General features: G+C 38.3%; 1 protein-coding gene across 3 annotated transcripts in view; it reads left to right on the forward strand.

Moving 5' to 3' along the window:
• The window catches only part of RTTN (rotatin), a 156,186-nt gene that overhangs the window by 119,617 nt on the left and 23,400 nt on the right, over positions 1–13,169 (forward strand). For all 3 annotated transcript variants that reach the window (XM_059138929.1, XM_059138928.1, XM_059138930.1), the window contains 4 exons: positions 225–362; positions 3,095–3,312; positions 10,902–11,007; positions 11,951–12,048. In XM_059138929.1, the coding sequence (XP_058994912.1) occupies positions 225–362; positions 3,095–3,312; positions 10,902–11,007; positions 11,951–12,048 (560 nt within the window). The remainder of the gene's footprint in view (positions 1–224; positions 363–3,094; positions 3,313–10,901; positions 11,008–11,950; positions 12,049–13,169) is intronic.

The raw sequence follows: 13,169 nt of genomic DNA on the forward strand, positions 1-13,169 counted from the left end.
TGTTAATGAGAGGAAGATGCAGGAGTGTGAATTTGTCTTTATGGAGAGGGGTAGGTAAGAGAGATCTTAAAGAAGCAGTGAAAAAGTTAATTAAGATAAATTTTGGATGCTGAATTTGTCCTCATCTAACAGGTACATGCCTCTTAAGTATAATGTAGTGCCTGGCGATTTGTATTTTCTACTCTTTGTGGTAATAACTTAAAATATTTTCATTAATTTTATAGATGTAGAGTTGATATCGGCTTTTTATCACACATGGACACATTTATTTAACCTTCTGGCTACATTCCTGAGGAAGGCTGCTGTTGCCTCCCTCCCGTCTATTACGGTGGGTCTGGCCAAGCACTGGACAGCAGTGATCGGTAAGCAGATACTCTCCCTAGGCTGCGGGTCTTGCTGCTAATGAAAGTTAAGATAATCAATATTTACAATTTTTACATATTTTTTTCTTAAAATTAAATACTTACGCTGTGGCATTTGAAAGAGAAACCAGGTATTTACTTTGAGAAGTTTGCAGTGTTCTTGAGGAACCTCAAAAAGGCATTTTTTGAAAAATTGAAACCCAGTTCAAAAAACTATAAAAACAAGTTAAGAAAATACTGTGGTATAATTAAGAGATATTAATATGACATGATTATAAAACAATGAGAAAGATTTTCACATGTTGGCATAGAAACCAGTCTCTTTCCTGACATATGTGCACTGTACGTGGGTAAGCCTATACCTAAAATTCTGTATATGTGATAACTTGGGAACTTATAATAAAAATAGTGTCTTGTGTCAAGACAAGGATTTTCTTATAGTACAGAAATGCTAAGTGTGTAGTATAGTTAATTATTTTTACAAGATGTTTTCCATATAATGAACTAGGATAAATGATTTTTTAAAATAACTACTAATTTTTCATAGAGTCTCTTTTAAATTTTAGCATAGCAGGAAGACTTTTTTTTTAAGTTTTGTTGTTGCTGTTGTTTTTTAATATTTTATTTATTTATTTGACAGAGATCCCAAGTAGGCAGAGAGGCAGGCAGAGAGAGAGGAGAAAGCAGGCTCCCCGCTGAGCAGAGAGCCCGAAGCAGGGCTTGATCCCAGGACCCTGGGATCATGACCTGAGCTGAAGGCAGAGGCTTTAACCCACTGAGCCACCTAGGCGCCCCAGCAGGAAGACTTTTAAAAACATAAATGCATATAAATAACATTTATGTTACTTTTTTAAAAAAAGCTAGTTTAAATGAATTGAAAATTGAGTTCTTTAAGCTTCCAAGTTACCACTAATTAAGTTAACTTATATTTTTCACATTTTACTTTATCATTTGATCATTCTATAGAATTAGATGGATGATAAGATACATTTTGTAACCAGAGTGGTAGTGTTGAAGTAAGTTTTATGGGGAAATACATGTTTAGTAAGAAGCAAAATTGTTTGTTACCTAAAGATAACCTAAAGTTCTGAGTTTACCTAAGAGGAATAGTGTCCATTTAGAAATCATTATTTTGTTAAAAACTGAAAGAGATTGTGTAATTGAGATTTTCTTATCCATGGTGAGGAAATTTAGTTTACCATCTGAGTCACTGCTAATATAAAGCAAGGTTGACTCATGTGGGACACCTACGGTCAAGCGGGCAGATGCGGCCTGCTGCTTGTTTTGGTAAATGAGATTGTATCAGGCAGGCACTACTCTTTCTCATTTACTTGTTGCCTGAGGCTGCTTTCCTGCTACAGTGGTAGAGCTGAAAAGCTGTGATAAAGGCCTGTGACTGTGAAGTGTAAAATACTCACTTCCTCTCTGACCCTTTACAGAAAAAGTTTGCTGGCCCCTGCTTTCAGCCTGTTTCCCTGACACTTCCCCTAGTGATAAAATAAGGATGTAGTAAATTCAGAATCTTTCTACAAAACGTGTATACACAGTTTATGTAATATGGTGCTAATCAGAAATAAGTTACTACATAAACAGCTAGCTTTGATAAAGTAATGCTTATGAAAATAAAACTAATGATTGTTGCTATTCCTTGTCATGGAGTTGTCTTTGTTCGTTTTTAGTTTCCATCCCATATGTTATACAAACTTAAAACATCTTTTGGCCATTTTGTAACTTGTGTTCTCTAAAAGAGTCTTTTCTCAGACCTGAGTCATATTTAGGCATCATTTAAATGAACATAATTCTCATGAAATGCCACTCTCACTAAATTATTTTTCTTGTATTAGTTAAGAAAATAAGAATTTCTTTTAGCCTAAATCTAGGTAGAAGTTCTTATGGTTATAACTCTTATACAAGTATAAATTCCAAATGATATAAAAGTAAAACATAACAAAATTGTAAACCAGTGTTACTGAAATTAATACAATTGAGATAACATATCAGATGTTTCTTTGATGAAATCAGTGATCATAATAGGAAATTAATAATGACTGATTCAGTGTAGATTCTTTTGAGTTGGCTTGCCTATTCTTTCTAATTTGTGTTATGTTTGCAAATTTGTGCATAACCACTCTTGTTCTATATTCTGAACTACCACTAAGTTGGTTCTGCACCAAGCCGCACTGTGCACTAAGTCTTGTAAGTACTGTTTAGCATCAACTTGTTTGACAACAGAAACACAGTTATATAGTGGTGATCTAGATAATTCAGAGTACAGTCCCATGAAATTTTGTCTAGGTAAGCGCTGAAATAAAAATTACAAAGTTAAAAACTCCAGAGACTTTGTGGATTCCAAAAGACCCCAGAGGGATCAGTACTCATCTATATATAATCCTCTTATTTGGGGTCTTAGCAAATGTTGTGTGTATGTGGTTTTGTGAACACACACACACACACACACACACACACACACACACACACTTTCATACCAAAAAGAGCCCATATAAAAAGAATGAAATGAGATTAAATCAGCTCCTTGATTCTGTTGTCTTCCATATTGACTGTTTAAATTACTTTTAAGCACTAGAGTTATTCTCATGATACTTATAAATATTGATGGGTTTACTTCATTAGAAATAAAAAGGCTATAAACTTAATTACTCAAATTGATCTGATTCACTTCTTTAATATTGAAGATGTTTCAAACATTACATAGAAAGTATTCTCTCCCTCAGACATGTGGTGCACATGTGTGGGTTTGTCTACCACGTGCCCTACGTTATCTACCGCCGGCCTGCAGTTCCTTTCTGTTCTCTTGACGGAGGAAGCGAAAAGGCATCTCCGAGATAAGGATAAGGCAAATGAATGCCAGGGTCCGTCAGTGGCTTCACTTCTTGATAAAACTCAGGAAAATCAGAAATCTCTAGAACGACTTAATGAAGTAATTCTTCAGGTATGTGATATCTTGACCTTTCAAAAACTTTGCTTAATATTTAAATAAATCCACTTTCAGTCTTGGCCTTGTAAAAATTTTTTTTACTCATTCAAGTTAAAAAGCAATTAGTGTTCATTATGACATTTACATGAAACAAAAGCATGTAAAGTTAAATTAAGCATCTCATCTCCAGTCCTGGTTTCTGATGTTGACTAGTTTCTTTAATGATTATGATGTAAAATTTCCAAATGAAATATTAGAAATCTAAATCCATTCGTTTCCCAAAATACAGTGTGCCGTTGTAGAACCAAAATGGTTATATTTCAGGAATGCAGCTATAATTCATAATGTCTTGCCATTTTAAAGATATTTCTACATCTCTAAACATATATTCATCTAAACAACTTTTGATTTTATGTAAGTAAATTACATATATTTAAGGTGGTTTGTCTATAGAAATGGGCGGACTTCGTTGGTACATTTATGGGAAAATGCCACCTTTCTAAGCCACGTTGCCTTATGAACTTATCTTATAAACTTACTTTTTGCAATCCTAAAATATGAACCAAGAATTTTGTTCATCGAGAAACATTCTAAAATCACGAAGTATGATTTTATAAGTAGATTAACCAGAAAAACCTCCCAAGTGTTTCCTAAGTTGTGTAGTCATTTTTACAAATAGGAAATTGCTAGATTTTTCAATATTAAGAATCTCCCTTTTTAATAATCATACGGTTTTATGATTTTTATCTTCTTGCTGGGAGGTGGAAAAGAATTAGACTTGTGCCTTAATGGATGTGCTTCCATCCATTCCCCTGTCAGTCAGCCATGTTTCATAAAGGCAGGTTACTCCAGTTTGCTGATATGTTACTCTCTCTTGGCTGCTTTGAATTTGGGAATTTTTGCCGCTTATCTGCGTCTGGGAGTTATGGCTGTACAGATCTTGCTGGCATGACCACTTGTGTGTTGTGTGCAGCAGTTCCCATTATGTTGCGAAGCAGACAAGGCTGCAAGAGGCAAGGACGGCTCCTGGTCCAGTAGGAACCCACCCGCTGAAGGTGGGGCTCGTGCTCTTGGGGGACTTCTGTCTTCCTCTCCTTTGGCCGGCACACAGTTACTTTCAGAGCACAGATACGGAGACTGATACAGGGCCTCCGACATTTTCTCCTGTCTCCAGTAGCAGCTTCAGAAGCTGGACTCCAGCGGGAAAAGATCCTCACAGCATCGCTCAAAGTCAGTCAGTCTGGGGAGGCTGTAGCCTCCCTCCCTCCACTCAGCTCTTCTTAGCTTAAAACCAAAGCTGGATAGTGTCCCAACTATCTCGTTCCCCATCAGAACATGGGCTCTATTTGATTAACTGAGTCTGATTTTGCACTTTAAAGAGTATTAGAGAGGAAACTCAAATTCACACCTTTGCCGTATGAATCTCCTGACTTTGGCTTCAGTAGAGCTTTTTTCCCTAGGGAAGGGGCCTTCGCTCTTACCGACATTCCTTCCCCTCCAGGGAGTGGAAATGATTTCTGGAGTCACCCCTCCTTTTCTGGCCCTCAGCTGGGGTTGGGGGGTAGCGGGGGTAGGGGTGTGCATCTGCCCTTCTCCCCTGCCCAGGCCAGGAATGCCCAGTAGCTCTGGGAGCCTTGACCGCAGCCAGTCCTCCTGGACCAGGTGAAATGTAAAGACCTCCAGCCAGGCCAAACCAAAGCTGTCTTATTTCCTAGCTGTTTTCTCTCACTTACTGGCCGTGCTGCTTCAAGGAATCATGATTACACCTATGATAAATATGGGTCCCTGTTGGTTGATGCACCAGATTAAAATAAATGTACATAGGAAAAATTCTTTGCCACAGGAATTTAAAAATTTTTTCTTGCTCCTTATTTTTTCTTAATATTTTGTAATATTATTCATTATAAAAGTTATCATTTATAATCCTTTGCTGTTACCTTCTTGGCCAAAGAAAATGAGGTATCCTAGAGCCACAGGGTATCTCAATGATTTTCCTAATGACTAGCCAATTTTCCTCTCCATTTCCTCCAAATTATAAAAGATGTAAAGCCTTCTGTGTGGATATGGATACTTTAACCAATTATATAAACTGTTTCTTCTAATAAATCACACTCTTCTTATTCATATAAACAGTAGAATATAAATATATGACATTTGTTAGAAGGGCACAAGCAAGTTTAAGACAAAGAAAGTAAAGGAAGTGTCCCTGTGACATACTTATGAGGAAATGTATGTCTCACATGAGATGGGACATTTATTAATGAGCTTTATTAAACTACAAATGCTATTATGTTTTCTTTGCTCTGCCCTATATAAAGATGATATGTGATTTAAAATGTTAATCAAATACATAAACCAGCAACAAATAATAATAAATTACATAGGTTTCTTATTACACATGCATGTAGGCTGTGTATTGTGCCAGGTTTTATATAAAAGAAAGGAAACTACAGTCTTTAAATGGTCAGAAGAAATAGTATACTAAAATTGATGACCTTCAGAGGTTTATTACCTTACTCAAAAATATTGGATGTGCCACCCTAAGCATATCAATTAACCTCTTGTAATTCAGTTCTTAAAATGCAAATGCGAACTGAGAGGATTGTATTAAGTTTGTATAAGCTGGCCCTAGAGCTCAGTCCTCGTAACAGATTGTTATGCTGTAACTTCAATTAAAAGGTCTTGGCAAAGAATCTTTTCAATGGCTGCTTTACTGTACTCCCCCATGGGGGATACAAATTGAAAGATTGCATTTGGTATTTATGTCTTAAATTATGTGCAAGTTTATTTTTTCATAATTCCATTTTGAGGAGGTTTGAGGATTTGAATATTCTCTTAGAAACTATTCTGTCTTTTGACATATATGTCCTATGAGGTATATTTTTTGGCCATAGAGACCGTATTATCTGTTGACCATACATACTGAACATATTTGACTTAATAGAGATTTTGCCTTCCCCAGTGAGATGATATAATTCATTTGCAAAGACATATAATATACATAATAGATTTTGCTCATAATTGAGATGTTGAATTAATTTTGCTCCTTATATTTGGTCTGATATCTAAGGATAATAATGAAAGGAAAGAACAAACTCTAATTTCACATTTTAGAAGGTAGATTTTGCACAAGTGTTTAGTGAATGGTGACGTTCAAGAGTTAATCTGTTAGAAAAGGCTTATCTATTTGAGATACTGCTGTGTCAGTGAGTGTTCACTGTAATTAAAAACCCCGTTCTTTATATCAGTGCCTTTTGGAAAGGAAGTAGAGTCTTGATCTAGAATACCTACATCACTTCATGTATAGAAGGAATTAGATCTAAACAGAACATAAAATTTAAATAAGTTACATTGAGTCCTGATTTTCTTTCTTCCTATGGTTGTCCCAAAGACATGCTGTTTCTTGCTCTGTATCCTCTTGATTGATTTCTCCTCTTGTGTGTGACTGTGTCACCCAGTAGCTGGTTGTCTGTCGCTTCAGCTATTGGACATGGAGTCTTAGCCTCCGCCTTCTTGCCTCCTGGGCTTCCGGCGCTTTGAGCCCCGTGCTCCTGCTCACGTGCTCCTGCTCACGTGCTCCTGCTCTGTGCACAGATGCTCAGAGCGACTTTTCAGTCTGCAGGAAGTGCTGCATGGAAAATGGCAGAAACTAAATCCTCTACTCTGACCTTCAGTCTATGTTGAAAAATATGTGATTTACTAGAAGTTAATCCTGCTTATTTCTTTTTTTGTTTTTAGTTTTTGGCTTTCATATCAGTTTGTGTATACATTTTAGAGTGCCAAACAGGTTTATAAGTTTTGTATCCAAAGGAGAAGACTTCTGTCCCTTTCCTTCATCTCCCTCTTCTTAGAGGCAGCTACTCCTGCCTCTTTTAGGTGATTGTTTTATGTTTCCCTTCCAAGTCTGTAACATGCTGTATTATTCTGTCTTGGTTATTCCATTTTAAACATTTTCTGTTGACTTCCTGCTTTGGGACATGAGACTTGAATTCCCTTTCCAGGCCCCAACCACCTACCTGGCCACAGTGGGCTCCCCTCTCCTTTCCCTGCTATCCGACGTCTTCACGGTGGCGAGAGAGGAGGCCGCATGTGGTAGTGAGTCTGTGAAAGTGCTGCACACGGTCGAACTTCACAGCTTCCATTTTCCTTAGACATAATTATTGTATTATTTTTTAATTTGCTAAGTTTTCTATTGTCACTGATAAGCTCCGTGCTCCTTTCCAGCAATTGAATGTCCTCTCAGTCTATATAGACATGTGGGAACTGATGTCAGCTTCATGTTCTGGAAGAAATCACTCCTAGTTCCTTCTGGCCCTGCATGTCGCCCAGTATGATCCTGGCATCTCCATTCACCTTCGTCCTGGGGAATTCCTCTACCTCTCTGCTGTTTGCTGTGTTCACAGGTCTCTCCGGTTCTCCTTTTCCTGCTTTCCACGTTCCTTTGGGTAGAGTCTGTTGTCTGATACCTTGCAGAGTAAAGGTGCGTGTAAGAGTCTCTTTTGAGATCCGGACAGTCTTTTTCTAACCTTACATTAAATTTATAGTTTAGTCTAGTGAGGATTCTAGATTAGAAGTCATAGAAGTCATTCACTTCAGAATTGAGGAGGCCTTGTCTCTTCCCTTTAACTTCTCCTAGTACTGTGGAAAGATCTGAAGCCATTATGATGTCTGGTTTCTCTCACCTGGGAGTTTTAAGAATTTTTTTCTGTCTCCAGCATTCTGCATTTTCCAGATGAAGTTTGTGGGCGGAGTCTGTTTAATTCATTGTCTGACCTCTCTTGAGGATTCTTCTTATTATTCTTTTTTTCTTTTAAAGATTTAGTTGTTTACTTTAGACAGAGCGCAGAAGTGGGAGGGGGCAGAGGGAGAGCGAGAAAAAATCTCAAACATTGCCTGTGCACAGTGTGGAGCCCGACACGGGGCTCCCTCTCCTGATTTGAGATCATGACATGAGCCAAAGCCAAGAGTCGCAAGCTCCACTGACGACACACAGGTGCCCCTTGTGGGGTTCTTTCCATCTGAACTCCTACTTAACTGGCATCCCCCCTACTTTGTGTGTTCTGTACGTTTGCAGCTCTTAGTAAGTTTTCTTCTTACATAATTTCTCTTTTCTTCCTTTTTGACTATTTTGGTTTCTGTGTTCTGGTTAGGGCTTCTCTCACGTATGTGGTCATCTTGGTGGTCTGTGGCGGTTGAAACTGGGAGATGGGAAGTAGACTGGAAGCCCTGGGCAGCAGAGTGCACCGTCAGCTGCAGGCGGTGCTGTGTGAGGACTTCGGCCCCCGCCGTCTGTGGCCTGCCTTTCTGAGCTTGTCGCATTCCCGAGGGAAGAATCTTCTGGTCTCCTGCCTGGAGGTGAAAACCCAGCTGCCAAGTGTTTTGCCACAAAGTAAGAGGAAGAGAGCAGCTGTCTCAGAAATCAGTTTGCACATTTCACTTAATCCTGTTTTCAGTGTAATACGCTCGCCTGCAACTGTGCCTTGTCTTTGCCCGTTCAGAGGGCTTTTAGTTCACCCTCTCCAGGGACTAAATCCCCGGTTTCTTGCAAAGGTGGGGAGGAGGAGCGGCTTGGCTGTGCGGAGTTGGGGGGATCATGGGCAAAATCTGGTCCTCGAACTGGTTCTCAGAGATTTTTCAAGTAATCTTCCTTCGTTTTCACTTCCAGGGGAACCTGGTGCTGAGTTCCCTTAGCCGCTGGCAATTCATTGTACAGAGCGGGTGGTATTCCACCTTCTCAAGCCTTCCGCTGCGTTTGCTATTCGTCCGTCTGCTTCCTGGTTTCCTGACTGTGTGACTGAGTGAGTGAGTACTCACTCCTCTGTGTCTGTCTGGTGTTTAATCCCATTTCTGTCATTTCAGTGAGATTTCATGAGGGAATAAGGGACACATTTACGTGCATGACTGTTTCCCTAGAATTTTTACCGCTGTTTTCTCCCTCATTGCTGCAGAGTGTAGATGAGTAATAGATTTCAGTGAGATCATTTTGGTTTTCCTCAAAACATTAATGCATTCAGGTTCAGTAAGGGTGTGTATAGGAGAGCAGTTTTCTTATTAGTGGTGAAGATTAAGTTTATAGGCAAATTAGGATGCTCATAATTAGCTACAATGATTATACTCCACACATATTCATTATCCGAAATAGTTTTCTTCCTCCCCCCCCTCCCCCCACCTTCTTCAAGGTCACATTAGCATGATCTTTATCAAGCAGCCTGGGTCTGGGCATTTAATATCGAACTCATTGGCCAGATACGGAACTGCCTGGTTAGAGGCAGCAGCCTAGGTAAGGTATTTAGGATGGCATCACACTTCCCCTGGTTGTGGGGCTGGAAGGCCCCCCACAGCCCCCCACCCCCACAGGCTCCTCGGGTGTCACGTTGTTGGGTATAGGCTAATCAGGGAGAGTGAAGTTGCATCTGTGTATGCTATACTGTATTTTATGTAAGATTGTATTTTGAGCTTGATTTTAATATGATATTATAAAACCAGATCATTGAAAATTACTGGTGAAAGGAAAAATTGCAAATGTGAGTTATAGCTAATATTTATAAATCATATGAGGAACTTCTAGTTCTTACACTTGAATTTATGGATCCTTTGGAATTGTAATTAAACTTTATGTGTATATCCACATGAGAATCTTATCACAAAAGATTTCACCTGAATGTACTCAAGCCTTTAGAACTATAGCACCTGGTAAATGAGAAATACAGAGCGGAGAAGACAAGTTCAAATCGTCACAAGGAAGCAGTCAAACCCAGGATGTGGGGCATTCCTTAGGATGACTGATCTGGTTTATTCAACAACTAACAATATGAACGGAACGAAATGAAAAACCCTGGTGGGTGGTTTGGGAGGTGTGAAAATGGCAGGTGCTCTAGATTTAGGAGATCTATTGATAGGCTGTGAGGGCTTTATTGGGTGCTGATTCCACTAAAACAACCATAAGGAGACATTTTTGAGGCAAGGGAAAAATCTGAATTTGGACTGGATATTAGGTTGATACCAATAAATTATTAAATATGTTAGGCATGATAATGGCTTTATGATAGTGTATACTTGAATGTGACATTATATGATACCTAGTATTTACCTGAAATAGTTTAGCCCACAATTTTTTAAAAGGAGAGAGTATGTACTATGACAGATAAATGTGACTGTAGAAACGCAGGATGGAAAGAACAACATTCCCTGAGGTATAGGGGTGTATAGGGTGGAAATTGAGGGAGGGATGTGTCTCAAGAAGAAGATAGGGGGGATTTGATGGCAGTTTTCCTATTCAGCCGTTTAGTCAAGGCCCTTTTTAATAAGTTACATATATGTACGTACATTCCTGGTGAATTTGAGTTAAGTGCACAGTTCTTCCTTTACATGATGAGCCTTTGAAAATGACTGTTGCTCTTTTCTACATTTTAAGTTTCTTCTACAGTCTCATTCACACGGAGCATTCTCAGTCTGAAATCTTAATGATTTATCAGGTTCCAGTGAATTTCATGGAGTAGTTGAAACCTGGCAATACCTTTTAAATAGACCACATCTTTTATTCACAACGGTTTTGCTCCAGATAAAGTTTTTTTTCAAGGCAGTTTGGTATACGTTCTTTGCAGTGCTATGAAGGGAAATCTTCCAAGGATGTCCTGAAAAGAGTTGCTGCAAATGCACTGATGTCACTTTTGGCTGTCAGTAGAAGAGCTCAGAAACATGCTTTGAAAGGTGAGCCACATGACTCAACTGCTATGGTATATTGTCAATTCATATATTTTGCTGCTTGTTTCTTTTAATTTTCTTTGGATTCAGAATGTAAAGAACTTTAAAATCTCAGTGACTAAAACATTTTTCTCATGTAGAAAAACGGTAAACATGTATTACTTTTAAAATAAAGATTACACATGTAGATTATTTTTTGAGTACTGATTATTAATCTAGAGAATATATAAACATTAGGGAAGCTTTTTATTTATTTATTTATTTTTATGATTTTACTTATTTGAGAGAGAGAGATTATGAGTGAGGGGAGGGGCCGAGGGAGAGGGACAAGCAGACGCCACGCTGAGCATGGAACCTGATATGCAGCTGATCCCATGACCCTGAGATCACGACCTGAACCAAAATCAGGAGTTGGACACTTAACTGACTGAGCCACCCAGGTGTCCCTAGTGGGGAAACTGTAAGAAGAAACACATCACTTAGTTTCATAATAACTGGCACAGATTGCATACTTGAAAAAAAGCCCACACCCACATAGTTTTGATAGCAATAACAACAGTGTTAGATGATCCTGCATTTTCATATATATTTCCCTTCTAGAGGATGGTGATTTTTCCTCTCTAATCGGAGAACATAGGTCTTAGAGTTAAAGAGAATAAGGCAACATCAAGCCTAGTAATTTCTGTTGTGATTTGCTATTAAAATGAATTATGCATACCTTAAACCATAAAGTAGGTTTTGGAAGTATCATACTAAATCGAAAACATTCAAGTTGTTAAACATTTTAGTTCTCTTTCTTTTTCTCTGATTTGTTAATTTCTCCCTGAAAATATCAAAATGAAGTTGCTCAGAAATATAAAGCATTATTTTTTGGAGACTTTGTTATATGTGATTTCAACTTATTTGGGAATGGAATATCCTTTTGATTGTTTTGGATTTTATCTTTCAGCTGGTCTAATAGACACCTGCATGGAGAAGATGAAACACATTAATGCACAACTGAACCTAGATTCTCTCCGGCCTGGGAAGGCAGCCCTAAAGAAACAGGTAACTCTGAATTCCAAACATCTGGATGGATGAAGGAATGACGTAGAGACCATCTCTCCAGTTTCCAGTACTTATAAATGACATCAGCATTTGGTACAAATGGGTATCTGATTTAGAAGAGAAGTATAGAGAAATTGAAGGGATTTCTACATTAGCAACTTTGGGCTTGGGATTGTGTGTGTGTGTGTGAGAGAGAGAGAGAGAGAGAGAGAGGGACAGACTTAATTTTCACTTAAAGAGCTTAAAATGAGATTTATATATTACATGTTTTTTGTTATAAGCATTTTGAAGTGTGTATGATATTTTACCAGATAAATTGTTTATATTACAAAAGGAGGTATTTTTCTCAAAGCAGCCGTGGATTCACTAGGAATGAGATATAACGTAACGAGTTTTTCTACATAGCAGGCACTCTTCTCTAAGCAGATCGTATTTATTCTCTCATGAACAGTTAAGGTCAACATAGTCATAAAACTAGGAACTGAGAAAGCCGGTAGTTGCTCTGTATCTGGATGGTTGTAGAACTGGTATTCCTAATCTTTCTTTATTCCTGCCATGGCTTTTGGAAAGTCTCTTTCTAGCATTGAATTTACTGGACTCATGTTCAAAATGCTGCATGCTCATGTAAGCTCAAGATAACACAGTTTTTATATAATAGTGATGATAATAATAATTTTTTTACATTTTAAAAATAATTTTTATTAACGTATAATGTATTATTAGCCCCAGGGGTATAGGTTTGTGAATTGCCAGGTTTACACACTTCACAGCACTCAACATAGCACATACCTTCCCTAATGTCCACAGCCCAACCACCCTCTCCCTCCCCCACTCCTCCCGGCAACCCTTAGTTTGTTTTGTGAGATTAAGAGTCCCTAATGGTTTGTCTCTCTCCCGATCCCATCTTGTTTCATTTATTCCTTTCCTACCCCACCAATCCCCCACATTGCCTCTCAACTTCCTCATATCAGGGAGATCATATGATAATTGCCTTTCTCGGATTGACTTGTTTCATTCAGCGTAATACCCTCTGGTTCCATTCATGTCGTCGCAAATGGCAAGATTTCATTTCTTTTGATGGCTGCATAGTATTCCATATTATTTATATTTATATATAAATA

Source organism: Mustela lutreola, chromosome 11 (genome assembly GCF_030435805.1).
Source record: "Mustela lutreola isolate mMusLut2 chromosome 11, mMusLut2.pri, whole genome shotgun sequence".
NCBI lineage: Eukaryota > Metazoa > Chordata > Mammalia > Carnivora > Mustelidae > Mustela > Mustela lutreola.